The sequence below is a fragment of the Pocillopora verrucosa genome, chromosome 12 (genome assembly GCF_036669915.1).
Source record: "Pocillopora verrucosa isolate sample1 chromosome 12, ASM3666991v2, whole genome shotgun sequence".
NCBI classification, from domain to species: domain Eukaryota; kingdom Metazoa; phylum Cnidaria; class Anthozoa; order Scleractinia; family Pocilloporidae; genus Pocillopora; species Pocillopora verrucosa.
This window is the reverse complement of record NC_089323.1, coordinates 10341398-10359060: the sequence shown is the minus strand read 5'-3', so window position 1 is coordinate 10359060 and position 17663 is coordinate 10341398. Positions and strand designations below refer to the sequence as shown.

At 37.5% G+C, this 17663-nt stretch overlaps 1 protein-coding gene across 1 annotated transcript; it reads left to right on the top strand.

Moving 5' to 3' along the window:
• The first annotated feature begins 1512 nt into the window (after positions 1-1512).
• LOC131786432 (cartilage matrix protein) lies at positions 1513-10729 on the top strand. Its single transcript, XM_059103496.2, has 11 exons — positions 1513-1573; positions 2064-2081; positions 2299-2741; positions 2908-3070; positions 3909-3932; positions 5073-5515; positions 5926-6085; positions 6703-6876; positions 9118-9554; positions 10019-10172; positions 10645-10729. The coding sequence occupies exons 3-11, from the start codon at positions 2319-2321 to the stop codon at positions 10647-10649; spliced, it is 1983 nt and encodes a 660-aa protein (XP_058959479.2). The 5' UTR covers positions 1513-1573; positions 2064-2081; positions 2299-2318; the 3' UTR covers positions 10650-10729.
• Positions 10730-17663: the final 6934 nt, after the last annotated feature.

Here is a 17663-nt window from a genome sequence, read left to right as displayed (position 1 = left end):
ACTATCGAAAAGAAGTGTTCAAAGAGAGAATTTTCACAAGTGCATTTGCTTTCACTCTTTTTTACCAACAAAAGTTTGCATTATATATTGAATGGTGTTCCAGTCCAACAAACGATTGCTTTTACATTAGCATAATGGATAACACTGTTGATGAGTGACCAAGTAATGATCTTGTTCCTTGATTTCCAATACAAGGGGAAAAAATCCAAATTTTATTGCAGTTGTAACTAGGTTGGCCAATGATAAATGTTACCGAGACATGATAGCACTGAAAGAAGTTTATAGGTCAAAGGGTTTGCTGTGAAGTGATCAACCAGTACAAATTCAATTTGTAAAGCTGTCGCAAAGTCACAAATCATTTGAATATAATCCCATCCCACTAACATGGCTGGCCACTTACACCGAAAACCATCCACATTGATTTGCACTCAACACTGATTGTAATCCAGTAATTCATGCAAGAAACTTGGTCACCATTTTCATTTACAGGGAGGTTTAAGGCACATAAACCTAAAGTGAAGGGTGTTTCTTAGAAGCTGTAGTGTTGCTATTCTGGCATCACATCAAAAGAAACTACGATCAAAATTTGCTGCGAACTGAGTTAGTTTTCTCATATTGTTTGTACTTCATAAGAAACAAACGAGAAAGTGTGATAGTATCGATCTATCAAAAAAGCGGGATTTCTGGCTAATGGAGTCATTTAGAGGCTCCTTAAAAGCTGCACCCTAAAAAAGGCCAATACACCCTTAATCAGCCTTTGGTTCGTAATCAACGACCCGAGAGCTCTTTGGAAAGTCACCGCTCCGTGTAGCACGCAATCCGACCGCGGAGTAAAAAACGTATGATAAAAGCATTTGCATCATCTTGGCGCCTCATCACAACCAAGGCGGATGTGAAATGATGATTAAAAATACATGTTCAGCACATAGTGCTAATAAATTGAAATCGTTCTATACTTCAGTAACACATCTCGTTAGGTAGGTATCTCACCGACAATGATGAGTCGTTAATCTGCAACCTGTTTCGTTTATTCAGCGACCTTAAAAATAAATTGAAAGGCTCCGACCGTTAGAGATTTTAAAAATGTTTTTATTAGTTCATTAGTTTTTTGTCGAAGACAGATGTGTCGACAAAAGCGTGCTGCGTGCCAGTAATTCATTCTTCCTTTCTGATTTTTTCATTAGATATCGTTCGATATCATTAAACTATTGCATCTACAATGGTATGATTTGAAACTCGCAATGAGTAATCCTATAAAGTTTTCATCAGTTTATCGTTTAAACTTAAAGGCTTATAAACATCACGTCTTCGGTGTGGTCGGTAATAAAGCGTAACTGAATTAGCAGAAAACGTCTGTGATACTTATGAAAATTATCACCAATTGAGGATATAATTAGCATTTTTAATCTTTTCTATGCATTAGCGGATTATGACTAGAGATTCATTTTGGTCCAGCGTTACTCTTTAACTTGTTTAACTTGCTACTCATTGTCATTGTGTTCCAGAGTTTGAGCCCTCGTTGATGATGAAAACTTTTTGGTTTGTATCATCTTAACTTTAAGCCTGTCTTCAGGTAGGAAGCATTTATGTGCACCTATTTCGTTTAAAGCCTCAAATAACAATGAACTTCCTTTTATTATTACTGATATTGTTATTGCCATTGTCCTTTCCTTTTCATTCAAATGAAAATGTAAATTATTTGAACACAGCTTTAAGCGTGATCATCCGAATAAGAAAATTCTTAGGAAGAACTGTTGTCAGAATTAGTGAACGACTGAAGAATTCTATTAAGGTCGTTGAGACGTCTTTCGCTACCTCCGAAAGCAGTCGTTCTGATGAATACACTCATTCGGACGATCAGATTACACGATCGTTTTCATAATTATCAGTATCGTTATTATCATCAGGTTTCATTTTTACACCATTTTAACATCTCTAAACGGGTTGTTTCACTTCAGGCGTAAGGCTACCCACAGGTCAAACCATCCTGCGATCCATTATAATGGTTATTTCGCATTATCTTTGTTATAACTGACAGTTTCTGATTCCTTTCTCTCTTTCAGATTTATCTCAGGCAGAAGGTTTGTTATTTTACACTTTTCCTTACGTTTATGTATTTTACTAAATCATTAGCGACACATATCATATCTAAAGAGTTTCTTGGACATACATTTACGTCATACACTATATTTTAGGGCAACATTTAGTTAAGCTGTGGTTACGCGCAACAGAACAGACACAAGGTGTTTATGTCGACCTTATTAAACATAAGTATTAATACAATGTCACGGCTGCTAGGTGGCTGTCGAGATCAAAAGATGGATATTGCTATTCTGGCTGACGTATCTAAAAGTATGTCACCTGAGGTGCGAAGCGATCAGATAAAACTGATCAATAAACTGGTGGAAAAGAAAGGCGCTTCTTTCTCAGGAAATCATTTTGCCTTCATGACCTTTGCAAAGGAAGTCATTATTGAGAGCAACTTCAACGATCAGTCATACTACGAAGAAGGCAAATTAAAAGACTTAGTTCAGGAGAAATCAAGCGTGATACCTAAGTTCTGGGGAACACGTATAGATCTCGCCATGGATCTTGCCGCCAAAGAGTTGTTCAGCGAACAAGGAGGAGACAGGCCTGACGCTAAGAACGTCCTAGTCATGTTTACGGATGGAAAACCTGTTAAAACAAAGTGGGATGAACGACCTGATATACCGTTTGAAGATTTCCTGGAGGCATTAGAGGTAATATAACTGACTGCTACACTTTGTTTACTCTCTTTTGAATTTGACTTTCAAAGAGAAAACGCGAAAAGAGTTAAATTTAAATCAGTCTATCGAACCGGTTTAAGATTGATCCTTCGGGTCAGTTTTTGAACTTGATGAAGTCAAACTTATGTTCTTTCAACAGAGTAAAGATGTGAGCGTAATTGTGGTAGCAGTCGGTGAAAAATTATTTCAAGAAAAAACAACAATGTCCAAGATTGCTGGCACGCCAAAGGGAGAACTCCTTCTGTACCCTAATTTTGATGATCTTCCCGGACATTTGGACGATATCATGAAAGCTACTTGTGGTAAGTTGTCTTTACTATTTGTTTAATCTTTCAGTGAGTTAAGAATAGTTGTGACTGCGCCAGGAGAAAGTATACCTAAATAGTAATTTTTCCCGCGTAAAGGTCCATTAGCCTTCACTTTCAGTTAGCCGTCCGGGGTTGGGCTATCCGTTAAACGAACTCACCCGCTGGTTTAACTTTTGAAGCAATCTCAATATTCTGTCATTTTTTGTTTTGCCGACCGTTTGATAACTTAGGCTGTTGGGTTACATAGCACCACAGGCTACCTATCCATCAGAACGTTTTAAGTGGGACAAACTGTGGGAACGCTTTTCATATCAATAACTGTTACAACCAACCATCAGTTACTTCTTATCACCTGTTTAACGAAAAACGTTCAGAAACGTTTTCGCCATGCATGTCACAATTGCGATCAGTTTTTCAAGACTGCGAGATTTCTAATATTCTGGTTTTAATTGATGGTCATCACCCAGGAAACGGCCTTAAGTTTGAGAGAACAGGAATGTTCAAGGATTTAGTTTACAAATACTATTTGTAAAGGTAACACTAATAGACAGCTCTGATACAACTAGGGAATAATGAGGTGGCCTATGGGTTAGCTCACTGAGTCCCAATTCGACCTGGTTTAAAAAAATATGCGAGAAGTAGGTTCATAGCTGGTAATCTATGTCTTAATTCTAAGTACACCATCGACGAGGATAACATTCTTCTTTTATCGTAGTAGTTGTCATTGTCATCATCTTAACGTTATCGCTATCATTATTAGCATTAGAATTGTGAACAATTAATGATTATCGAGAGACGATTATCTGAACTATATCTTTTTTTTTCTTTTCAGAGACACTTGTACCTAAGCCGGAAGGTGTGTAATTTTCGCCTTTTTTTTACTTTCGGCGTAAATTAGATGCTACGTGTTTCGTAGCTGACGAGTGCCATCAGTATAGAAAAAATGATAGACATGTGGGATCAATATCAGTATCTGGGCAACTGCCCACCTACCCCTCCCTTAACCCAACATTAACCTTAACTCGTTGTAAATTGACTGTTGTTGAGTTAAGGGAGGGGTAGGTGGGCAGTTGCCCAGATACTGATATTGATCCGACATGTGTATACTTGGGTATTGATACACTTAGGGAGTTCGGAGAGTACGGCTGAAGAAGGATAGTCGAGAGCAACCCTAAATAAACGCTTGCTAGTAGAACCAGTTCTTTTCCCAAGTAGCCCAATGGTGATTGAATACGATGCTCAGAGAATTCACGATATAGAGTACAAAAGGATCTTTTTGGCTGATTAAAACGGGTATTTTTAAGCTGGATCTTTTCAGCTGGTGTATCTCAAATTCTTTGAGACAATTCACTTCTTTGATTAATCAATACATCCAAACTCAAGTAGAAATCGTGGCGTGTTAGAAGTAATACATCCTTAAAGGGCTTTTGAATCTTCATAATGAATTTAAAATTGTTCTGTACTTTCCTACATAGCGACCAGCACGTAGGTAGCGTACTAAATGAACATCACTAAGAAATGGGACGTGAATGGGCGAATCCCTTAATGTGTACGGCTCTGATAACTTCTGCTGGCTGCTCGGCAAGTAACACAGACAAGATATTACACGACTGCGCGTGGAATTGAATTTAATCTTGGAGTGTTGATAATATCTCTTACCACAGATTTTATCGACCCGTGTAGTTGAAAGCCAAGCATGACATTTCAGTTTATCGCGTAGTTATTGATAACCCTAAGCGAAGACCTTGAAATCTGAAACAGGACTGGGCTGGAGTGAAACCAATTCTCAATAAAACCGCTTTTTTCGGGTGCATTTTCGATATCTATACAATGAAGGGATAAATGCCATGATAGTTAGTTGAGACCAGTGCACGTGCTATACTACAACACCTATACCGGCATGCAGGCCAGCCGTTTACTCTCTCAGAGTGTGTTAATAAGTGTGCAGTCGAATTTTCAAATTACAAATCATTGATAAAAATGATATCATCGGTAGGTAAGTGTCCTAATCAAAAGATGGATATTGCAATACTGGCCGACGTATCAAAAAGCATGGACAGGCGGCAGCGAAGTAAGAAGATAGAACTGATCAATGAGATAGTGGAAAAGAAAGGCGTTTCCTCATCAGGAAATCATTTTGCTCTCGTCACCTTTGCAAAGGAGGTCGTTATCGAAAGCAACTTCAACGATCAGTCATACTTCGAGGAAAACAAATTGAAAGACTTAGTTCAGGAGAAATTAAATGTGATACCTAAGTTCTGGGGAACACGAACAGATATGGCCATGGATCTCGTCGCGAGAGAGTTGTTTACCGAACAAGGAGGAGACAGGTCTAATGCTGAGAACTTCATAATCATGTTTACCGATGGGAAACCTTTTAAGTCAAAATGGGATGAACGACCTGATATACCGTTTGAGGATTCGTTAGAAGTTTTAAAGGTAAATATAATTGAATTCTGAACTTCACCTTAATACCTTGATGTATTCAGTAAAATTTAGTGCTCTCTTCTTCTCATATATCTTACATTCAAATAAGGATAGAGAGCACCAGGGTTTAGTAGTCTTCCCTTTTACAGGATGCACACCCGTGTAGCATTTTCAAAAAGAATTTAAAGGAAAGACCACCAAACAGAGCTTGTGACCGTAAGACACCTACCAAAGCTAAACATGTTTAACAAAGATATTAAGTAAAAAAAATGCAAACAAACTTCGTCAGATTTCTTGTATTGTTCTCATAAACTTCGCATAAAACAGTCTCGAAGATGATCGTAGTTATCAACTTCCTTACAAATCTGATGCAGCAATCTAGAAATTCATGGCCTTGATAAGGTTTCACCCTTTTCTGACAGAGCAAAGGCGTGAGGAATATTGTCGTGGGAGTCGGTAGAGACGTCTATAAAGAAAAAAAGGCGTTGTCAGAGATTGCAGGCAACAATGGAAAAGTGCTTCTGTACCCTGAGTTTGGTGACCTCTCCGAACAGTTGGGAGATATTCTAGAAGCTTCGTGTGGTAAGCTCTCCTTGTTAAATTTCTGTGTATCGATCAACGTTTTCAAAAGAGATGCCAGTAAAGTTTTTCAAGTAAAGATTACGTGGTTGAAAGATCGCGGTCCAATTTACATTCGAAAAAAGAGAAGCTCGAAAAATCTGTAGTTTTGGACATAAACTTATCCCACTGCATTTAACGAATAGAAGATATCAAATGATTTTAAAAAAGATCATTCGTTTACTGCAAATAGAGAGTCAATCTTTTAAGTAGCCTACCTAGTTACCTAATAGACGTTCCGTACTTCGTTAAGATCAGAAAGCTGTAAAGGAAGGGTAGAGGAAAATAAAGGCAGTAATGACGAGTGCCATAAATAATGTCCATTTTATGTCTCAACGTAGTCTCTAGGTATGTCAAGCCTGAATGATTTGACTCAATCCCGGCACTGAGCGACTGCAATTAGATCGTCGATTTGGGACGTAATGAATAAACATCAGTGACAAAACAACGTGAAATGGTGTATAACTTAACATTTTGAGAACATTATTGCTTGTGTATTCAGTTGAAAGATTTCACATCTAACTTGCCCTGGTAGCTTCCTAATCAAGTCAAAATCTTGCTGTTATTTTCTCTCCTACAAGTCATTGACGGTGGATACACTGAGTGGTCTGAATCTGAGTGCAGCGTGTCGTGCGGTGAAGGGAAAAAGACACTAACGAGAACCTGCACCAATCCCCCGCCATTTAACGGTGGAAAGGACTGTAGTGAACTGGGCCCAGCTAAGAAGATAGTTAAATGTAACGAAGGACCCTGTCGTGAGTATTCTTCTTCCTCTTTCAAAATAGATTCTTCAGTAAAAACTTCAGAGCTTAAAAATAAGATTTCAGAAATCTGCTTCATCCTGCGACCGCACTTATATATCACATCGTTATTTCACTTGATTCTGTCTTTTGTTTGCCAGTATACTGTTTTTAAAACTTATCCAAACCTTGGTTGAACAGGCGTCAAGAGTGTGAAGCGTGGTGACTTAACAATAGACCCACCAGATCCGGATCTAACGATGTGGGTCAAAGTGTTTTTGGGCGTCATAGTCTCACAAAGCCTTTCACCACCGTGGTGTATAAATAGTTACTGGCGAACCATAAAGGGGGCCTGAAAAAATGAAAAAAATGCTTGGAAGGGAGGGGGTGAGGAGAAGGGCCTAATTTCATGCTGGCCTGTATTTTCACTGGCCAAATGGATCACTAGGCTTGTAAGCCGACTTTACCTATTTTACCCTTCAACACACATCAACTTAAACATTTTACTTCTTCAAATTCAGTTTTCGAATCAGATTTCGTTTTGCCTTGCTACGCTTCCTACATTCATTCAAAGGCAAGGAAAGAACAACCTCTAATGAACGCCTTCATTTACATCACATTTACAACAAACAAATTAATCTACACCAGAACAAAAGTTTAAAAAGTGTTAAAGATGTGGCAGCGCAATCAAATTCCTTAGACTACTTAATAATGGTAAATTGAAAGATGCAGTGCAGATAAGAGGAGAGACATAAACCTTGCTTAGCCTCTCGGACAAAGGGTGACTCTCTACAAAGAAAGAGAATAGATTGAAAACACGAGCATGGCCTGATTAGCAAATAGAGAAGCCTTAACTGTGCCCTCTTCTTAGAGCACGCATGAAGCGGCTAGAGCACGAAAGAATTGTAAGGAGAAACACGAGACGTAGTCGAGTGTTTCTTTCCACTTCTCGGGTGCTCTAGCCGCTTCCTAAGTGCTTTATATCAGAACAGAGCACATGTCAAGGCTTCTCTATTGGTTTTATAATAAAGAATACGTTAAATTCCCCCCGCATTACTTTCAGTTTTCAAAACAAACTTTATTTCCAAAGCGAGCAATAGTGTCGTCAGCATGCTCTATAAACTCTCACAACGTACGCTACAATAAGCCAATCAGAATCCCTGTTAGAATTATTTAAATAACCTGATTGGCTGTACAAGGCTAGAGCTGTCAAAATGTCCAACAATCAAAGCTCACACTCAGCATTAGTTTACAAACTGAAATAGTTCGGCAGGTCGAATTTAACACTTTTGCCTGAAGTTTTTTAGTCTCTAATACACAATCTGACAGTAGAATGTTAAGTAAAATCCGGTCGAATTGTGGCTTATAAAAACACGCAAGTGTTTTCACATAACAATTAGGAAAACAAGCTGTTCAAGGAATGAATTATGAATGAAGACAGCCAGATTCAACGGAACATGAAGATTGCACGGTATGAAAGCGCCGTGAAAATCGGCTGCAGTGACTGATGTGGCCTTCCACTCAATGTATTGGAAAGGACATCAGAGCAAGCTCTTTGTTGTTCACTCGAAGGGTGGCCGATGTAATTTCTGAGGTATGCTTCACTGACTGCGATGTCCAGAGATGATCCTCAATGTCAGCATGATTGCAGTCGCTCTGACACCGTCATGATTAGTATGAATTTTAACAATTATGTTAGTTTGGCTGCATTTTTCATGATTCCTGTTTTGTTTTTGAACACGAAAATTTATACACTATACGAGTGTTAGCTGTTTTTTATTCTTATTACCGTACGTAAGCTTGCAATCTTATTGAGCGTGAAAACTTTCAAAATTCGGACTGTCCGTCTCGTTTTCTCTCCGGGGATTTTCGTCTCTGCTCACGTTATTATAACGCAAATAATGGTGCCTGGCATGTTTTCAAACCTTTGTTTGGTTGTTGCCTGCTCGCTTGATCCGAAATTTCACTTTCAACTGAGGAAAAAAAGCTGGAGAGAAGTCCCGGAAAGGGTCGGACATGGTACAATTCGGCAGATGGCAGCTATAGCTTAGCTCTATATGCTCCATCCTCTTACAGAGCACGCTCTTTCAACCAATGACCTGCGTTATATCTGAACTTTATTATAACAATAGATAGAGAGTTAAATGATACATATAGAAATTTCATCGGTTCTTCTAAAGAAATTTTAACATTAACAAGATTTCGCTTTGTAAATGGAGTATGAAAGATGGGAATTTTTTTTTCGCTTTCTCGCAGGTCCTCCCTGCACAGCTGGACTTGATATAGGAATTGTAATCGACAAATCAAAGAGTATCAAGATACCTAACCTGGAAAAGGTTATAACCTTCTTGGGAGACCTTGTCAAGAAATTCAATCCTGCACCCAAAGCAGATCACTTCGGCCTCATCACGTTTAACGAGCAAGCGGAACTGGCGTTTTCCTTTGCAGATTCAAAATACCATAGCAAGAAAGATCTCTTGAGGAGAATAGCCAATGAGCCACTAAAACTGAACCTTCAAACTCGCACCGATCTGGCTTTAAAATTGGCAAAAGACAAGCTGTTTACCAAGGCAGGGGGAGACAGACCAGACAAACCAAATGTCATGATTGTATTAACAGATGGAAGACCAACACATCCTGACAAAAGTTTCAACTTCAAGGAATTTGCTAAGAAACTAGCAAAAAAATTTAAAGTGAGTTATTATTCACTGGAAGTGTCAATCATTATTAATTTCAGTCGTATAGAGGAAATTTACTATGGTAGTACGTGTAGGCTAAAGGCAGGTCGTTGGTCTGTCAATTTTTCGTGCTCCCCATTTATGTCATAGCGTAAATACCACCCCATCTCCTACATCAGCTGGCGCCAGATGTCAATTTTTACTCGTGGATATACGTAGCAAAGGAACGAATTATATGGAGGTTCCATATGCAAATTCGGCCTCATGAGTCTGGGGAGAGTATGCTTCTTAAAAGATTTGGTCCATCAGTCAAAACTTAAACTACTCATTTTAGGGGTGGGTGGGTGGGGGTAGGAATCAAATGTCAAGTTCATTTCGCAACCCGAGTACAATAAGTATATTCTAATCATATTCTGGACATTGTATCCGAAAGTTCACAATAATCTCGCCAATTATTTTCGCTCACCTCTCAACAACAGGAAAAGGACGTTAGTACAGTGGCCGTGGGAATTGGCAATAACGTGCAAAAGGAAACCCTGAGGCAGATTGCAGGTGGAGGCTCAGTGGTTGAGGTGGGCGACTTCGACAAACTTAAAGGAACGATCAAAGAAATCAAATCAAAAGCTTGTTCAGGTGAGGTGACATAGAGAAAAGAAAACGATTACTCTCAGTTAGACATCAATTGTTTGAGATTAGAAACGTTTTTAGTTGAGTATCGAAAGTGCATGGGGTTTTGCTTTACTTCGCTCCTTGATTGGTCCAAAAAAAACTCGCGCCACCATCTCAACCAATCAGATGCAAACCTAACATCAACCTCAACTCGATCACTCGCTTTTAACCGCACCTCAAGCAGGTTGCCTGCTAGTAACCTTTGTCTTAATTGGTTAGTTACGATAACTATAGTTTTGGGTTTTAGACGCTCAATTGAAAGCTGCTCTGTGGCCTGTTTGCTGCACAAGTAACAATAAGAAGTAACATGTGAATTTCTCGTGAGATATAAGCATTGACCCCGGCTTTATATAACAGAGCGAGAGGAAAAAGAACGGGGAGTATGTATTGAGTAATTATGAGAAACTAACTTGAAAATTGTTTTTTCTCTTTCCAGAATGAAAACCCTGCTTGAGATTCACCAAGTGGAGTTAGTCTCCAAATAGGGTTCACCATTATGGGGTGCTTTCAACCAGCAGAATCTCTGAACAGATTGTATTTGCAAACTGTTACTAGTAACAATAAATATATGAAAAAAGCAATGCCCCTGAATTCATTAGCGTTTGTTATAGATCTACAATAAAAATAAAGAAAGGATCAAGATCTCCCAGTTGAGAAATGGCAAAATAAATAAATAAATAAATAAATAAATGAAAAACTGCGCATAGTAGAATGCTAACGTCCGCTTAGTCCGCTTCAGGTCTTCTTTTTTGGCATTGTCTCTGTCTTTGTCTCTGCGTTTGTCACCGTCACTTCATGGTAACTGTCACTGCCATTGTCTCTGTTTCTTCAAGGTTCAAGGTGAACCGTCTGCCGGGCATTCAATGAATCAGCTTGGCTCGTCAGTCAGTTCGTCAATCAGTAGGCCAGACAGGCTTGTCGGCCAGCCAGTCAGTCACTCAACCAGTCGGTAAACTAGCCAGCTAGTCGGAAAACCAGTCCGTAAGTCGGCCAGTTATCCTGTCAGCTACCAACCAGGTAGCCTGTCCGTTGTCTCGTTAAACGATCGATTAACCCTCGCCAGTGCAGTTGATCAAAAAATATTGTTCGGGTGAATTCAGTTTACCTTGAAAAGGTTGTTTTTTCGATTGAGTATGCTTACTTTTATCGAGAATTATATTCTGCTAACTCTTTGTTATGCGAATGAATAAAATTAACTTTTGAGATGATTACTTTCTTTGAACAATTAATGCTATCCTCTTACTTTTTTTACATGATACTTAATAAGCATCCTAGAGAAGAGTGAATTCGTTTTGCTTTTAAAAAGTTGTTTGTTCGATTGAGTATCCTTACTCTCATCGAGAATTCTATCAACAATTTTGGTAACTCTTCGATATGAGAATGAAAAAAAATTTTGAAATGATTAATTTCTTTTAACAATTAATACTACCCTTCTACTTTTCATGTGGATTTTTTGCAACAAATCAGGTGGTGAGTGTGTTCATACTTTACAAAATCGTTAATTAGAAAGTGGCTTCGATTTGTTCGAACTTCAGGAAATGGTTTGTCGCACAAAACATGAGCTAATTCAGTTCTCTTCGCACAACATCTCGAGGTAAACTTAATGCTCGGGTTATGATGAACATTGTTTGCGATACAATAGTTTTTTCTTAATGCTAGAAACTGAAGAATCAATCTCTAAAATTGATAGTCAGCCCATTTTGCAAGAAGCGTCCAAGCTGTGATCGTGTATTGGTACGGGCCCTGGCAATTTGAGCTCGCAAGCACGCTGCCAAGCACAAGGTTAGCGTAAATAATTTTTGCTCACAGTTTTCGAATTGAAGAGTACGTTTTGAAATTCACGAGTCCGTTTCTGAAACCTTCCTAGATATTTTCTGTTGAAGTCATTGAGTTACAGTCTCGGAATTTCATTAGTGATTATGAACGATAAATTAGATGTTTCTAAACTGCAGATCAGTAGACCTCTAACTTATCCTCTCTAAGATATGTCTGTGAGTCAACCAAACGAATCCACTGCAGGCAAAACGCTATGAATTCGCAAGTCCGGACGCCCTGATCACCCCGAAATTGTGTTCATCATTTATTTAAAAAATTAAATATAAGTGGACATAAAAATTCATCCATAGGACTAAATTTATGCACAAAATCTGACATATTATTTGACATAATTACGGTAGCATCACGCATCCAACTGTACAAACATCAATCACAAGTACATAACCAATAAAAAATAAAAACACTCGCGGGTAATTAACGCGTACACGAAATAAACAAAAAAACAATATGACATTAAGTTTCACAATCACAATGCATCACAGACGATGATGTTACTTTACGTTCGTGTTCCTCACTCCAGCGTCATGTACGATAAAACGGAATTAGAGGCCGCCATTTCCAGCTTGTTTTTGTTTTCTGGGAGCCTCTGGATGATCTGTTACTAGCATATCGCGGTACCCAAAACGTTGGAGCTTTCAATTTATGGTTCAATTATTAACACTCGGGGTAGGTGACTACTCATTGCTCCCTATGACTCTACATACCCTTGCGCGGTAGGTGTCGCCACAGTTAAAGTTGGTCGTCGTCAAGGATAATTTAAATGTATTTTTCTTGCAAAGTAATCTTTATACCCGAAAACCTTACCCTAAGCAACTTTCAAACCGTGTTAAGGTCTTTTTAGCTAAATATTTTATTTCATTATTATTCTTCGGCAAAAAATAAAGGGTTCCGCAGGTTTCGGAGGTTCCACGGTCTTCTGGTCCGTAGTTTTGCAACACCCCCATAAATTCGTATCGGCACTATCATTAAAGCATATTTCGGGACGTTTTGTGAACGCATTATCAGTTTACAATTCGAGAACCATTTCTGTAACTTGCTTAGATATTTTCTTTTGAATTTACTGAGTCAAACCCTCGGAATTTAAAGAAAAGCACATTTTAAATTTCCCCATACTATTTTAGGAAAATATACTTAATTTACAGTTGATTCTCGATAAATTGGCCTGGAAAAACTTGTTGATTATTTGATTATTTTTTTGCCCCACAAGCCCGGCTTATGACTCTGGAGGCACTGAACCTGATATATTTGATACACAGGGCACCCTTCATGGGTCGTAAAATTGCTTTTACGACCGTCTATTGCACTCGGTTTACACGTGAAGACAATGGCGTAAAAATTCCTATCATAGCTGTATTTAGAAGCATCGACATGTAGGTAATATGCTTCTGCTCCATTCAATTGTAATGTGTTTCTTTAATTTATAGTTAAAATATATCCATGCCTTTAATTTCCTCCCAGACCTGCCTGCAAATAATTATATTTATTGTTTTGATTTAAGTGTGAGAAGATAAAACATGTTACAGGGTTCCTTTTACGGATTGAATTCAGGTGAGCAGGTGTCAGTGAGCTAGTTAATGTCATTTGCTTGTTGCCCTGATTTTTCTTTTACAAAGCCTCTTTTATATCTCTGTGTATGCTATCTAATATTTAAAATCTCAGTGAATACAAATGCCATATTTTAGTAGTAGATTTTTTCATTTCATCTTTAAGTTTTTGGCATTTACTTTTTTAAAATTCATAAATGGCATTGCTTTTTCATCCTGGTTAAGAGTTATTACGTTATTCTGAGTTATTCTGAATCATGTAGTCAACTTAATTTCAGGAGTTTGATTTAATTATATTGTATTAATTGATTTAATTATACTGTATTCATTAACCTGTACTTAAGCTTTCAAATGTAAAAAACTATGTGATGAACATCTGATCTTATGAACACTTACAAGATCTTACAATGGAAAAACCTGTTGGTGGTAGCTTACAAATTTTCAAAGCTACCAGAAATAAGCTGTTTGCAGGTAATGAAGAGCGAATCGACAATCATACCTTAATGCTCGATATGCTTCACTCATACATATCAGGACTTGATTCTTCACAGATTTCAGCTGGTAAAAGATGGATACTAAAAATAGATGACCGTAAGAAAAAAAGTACGTATCGTCAAAAAAAAAAAACACTGACGTGGTGGAGTGATTAATTTGTGTTATTTAGAATGATAGAAGCAAGAAAAACACTTTGACGTTTTTCCTAATCACCTGCGAGTTAATTAGATTTTGGATTCTACATTCAAACTGAGTGAGATGAAATTTATTCATAACATGCTTCATTATGGTTGTCTGCATGGAAACTTAATTGTTATTATAGCTTCAGAGATGATTTCGTCGCCGTCGCAGTTAACGTTTATAAAGAATTTTCATGTAAATTAGAATGTTTCAAGAACTTTCTTCATTTTTCTTCAATACCATTTACTATTTCTGGAGCACAGTTAAGAAAGCAGATAATTAAAATCTGATCTTATGACACACTTGCAATGGAAAAACCTGTTGCTGGTAGCTTACAGAAATTTTCAAATCTGCCAGAAATAAGCTGTTTACAAGTAATGAAGAGCAAATTGACAATCAAACCTTAATGCTTGACATACTTCAATCATACATGTCAGGACTTCTGAATTTCAGCTGGTAAAAGATGGATATTAAAAATGGATGACCATAAGAAAAAGTACATAGAATGATAGAAGCAGGGAAAACACATTGACGTTTTTCCTAATCACCTGCTAGTTAATTAGATTTTGGATTCTACAGTCAAACTGGGTGAGATGAAATTTATTCATAACATGCTTCATTATGGTTTGTTTTCATGGAAAGGTAATTGTTATTATAGCTTCACAGATGATTTCGTCGCCGCCGCAATTAACGTTCTTGGTGAATTTTTATGTAAATTAGAATGTTTCAAGAACTTTCTTCCATTCTCTTCAATACCATTTACCTTTTCTTGAGCACAATTAAAGGAAGCAGATTATTAAAAAAAATCATAACTTTTGATTCAGATAATTATTGGAATATATGAGTAGCATTTGATGTTTCCACATACAACAGGATGGTCCAGCTGAAGATAAGCTTAAAAAGGAATGAACTTGACTGTAACATAACATGCTTCATCATGGTTGTTTACATGAAAGTTAATTGCTAGTATGGCTTCACAGATGATTTCGTCGCCGTCGCAATTAACGTTTAAAACGAATTTTCATGTAAATTAGAATGCTTCAAGAACTTTCCCCCTTTTTCTTCAATACCATTAATAACTTCTGGAGCACAATTCAAGGAAGCAGCTTATTCAAAAAAATGATAACTTTTGATTCAGAAAATTATTGGAATATATGAGTAGCATTTGATGTTTCCACGTGTAACAGGATGGTCCAGCTGAAGATAGGCTTAAAAAGGAGTGAACTTGATTGCAACAATTAGGAGACCAATTTGGAAACTAGAACACTTGGTAAATGCACCTCGGCTTGTAATTCTGATCATAACAGTTTGCTGATGTAATTGAAATTGTAATTGAATTTGAGGGCCACAAGTTTATTAGCTATGCTATTATGTGTTACCCTCGTAAAATAAAGTCTTTATTATTATTATTATTATGTTAGTCCCCACGCAAGAATGTACCTTGAGCAAAGTTCTGAAGTCATGGCAGGCTTGAACTACAGTTTTACAGGAAATATTCAATCTTTCAACATTAAAACTGGGATTATGACTACTTCGAATGACTTTACTACGTGCCTTACAGTACAGGCAGGTGTTGCAATTATAAACCGACTAAATGCTTCAAAGCAAGAAAATACAAAGAGCATAGCATCAATTTACAAGTCTTAAACATCGTGTTAAAACAGCATGATACAATGACTACTTTTGAAGGTGATTATCCTTGACATCCTTCATACCATAATATTGCAAATAGGTGGCTTCTCTCCTGTTATTTTTCAAATTTCACGAGAGATAAACACTTCTCCATATAGTGTTCCGAGTTAATTAAATGAACACCCTTTTGTTCGCTGTTCAACTTACCGCGGTGAGATTTCTTAGAGAATCACCGAACCGATACGCACCACAACCGCGAGTTTCTCGAGTTCGAGAGGATTGTCGTCATAATGGGCCCTCATATCAGACTGAAACAAAAGGAGCACATAACCCAAAAAAAAGTCACAATATATATGCCAATTTTTCAGGGGTAACTCATTTGTATTGTCATTTTCTTGAAAGGTGAGTCTCATGCTCTTTCAATAGTAGTCTTGTCCTACTAATTCTTAAATATCTACTTTGCTTATTTTTTTATGTCAATTAGGCAATTCTTCAGTTAGATTACACAAAGTCAGTTATTCCGTTCAATTTCTGTTATTTTCAGTCTGAGCATAATAATCTTATTTAAAAGGTGGATGTATTTCATTCTGGTGGCGGTAGCTATTTAAAGAAATTGAACGCACATAGCTGTAAAATTTGAGAGTTTAACAGCTCTCTCCTTCGGAGGGGTATTGTGGCCAAATTTAAATCCGCTAACTTCCAAAAACTAATGTAAATTGTTCGTTTAGAAGCGATTTCAAATTTTTGGTTTGGGGTGCAAGTCGTTCATTGTACAACGGAATTCGTCTGCCACTTCTTCGTTGGCTGTTATCCACATATCTCTTTCATGGCGCCACGACGTCATCATTGGAAACAAGTCTTTAAACTACATCTAGGGTTTGTCGAAGAAAGATACTTTATGATAGAGTTTTCGTTTATTATTTACACAAACACCTCTATTACATTTCCCGTTACTGATCAAATACTGATCCAACCCAATAAACAATTGCTAGTATACATTAGCATATCGTTGTGACCAACAAATGAGTGCTGCTAAGAAATGTCCTTGATCCCTGCTTTCAATTTAAAATCCAACGTGTAGTCCGCTTTAGGATGGAACTTAGGTTGTCCAACGTTGATGTTACAATGACATGATAGCTCTAAAAACAGCTGTTAGATTACTGTTTGATGTTATGTGCTCAACCATGCAGCAAGAATTAAAGTTGCTGCAGAGTCGTAAGGGTAATCTCATCCCTGATCTCATTTACCATGACTAGTCTTATTCACAGAAAACTACCTACAATGAGTTTTGTTTATAAGGGCATAAATATTGATCTTGAGACTGATTGTAATTCAAAAAATAAGAATAAAAACATGGTCCATATTCTCATTCACACAGAGGTCTAAGGCAATGAACTGAAATGAAGCGTGCTTGTAAGAAGCTTTTGCGTTGCTATGTTAGCCTAACGTCAAAATAATTTTGATCAAACTTTGCTTCAAAATGATCGACCGCCTAATTTTTTTAACAAAAAAGTATGGTAGTATCGATCCATCAAATAACTGGAGATAAAGGATACTGGAACCATTTAGAAACAACTTAAAAGTTGCATCTTGAAAATACAATTACACCCTTAGGGTATATATTTTAATTGCTGTATGATTAACGACCCGAAAAGAGTAAAAATTCGTGGGAAAATTACCGAGCCATGCATGTGAGAAGCACTTCAGCTGCAGAGTAATAAACCTATTAAAGCGTTCCCATCAGTTTCGCGACACATCAGAACCCACG

Excerpts from the sequence above, each read along its gene's own strand:
- LOC131786432 (XM_059103496.2), top strand. The coding sequence starts at position 2,319 with ATGGATATTGCTATTCTGGCTGACGTATCTAAAAGTATGTCACCTGAG. Across the intron at positions 6,086-6,702 it reads TATTCTAGAAGCTTCGTGTG|TCATTGACGGTGGATACACT; the intron begins GTAAGCTCTCCT and ends CTCTCCTACAAG. Across the intron at positions 6,877-9,117 it reads ATGTAACGAAGGACCCTGTC|GTCCTCCCTGCACAGCTGGA; the intron begins GTGAGTATTCTT and ends GCTTTCTCGCAG.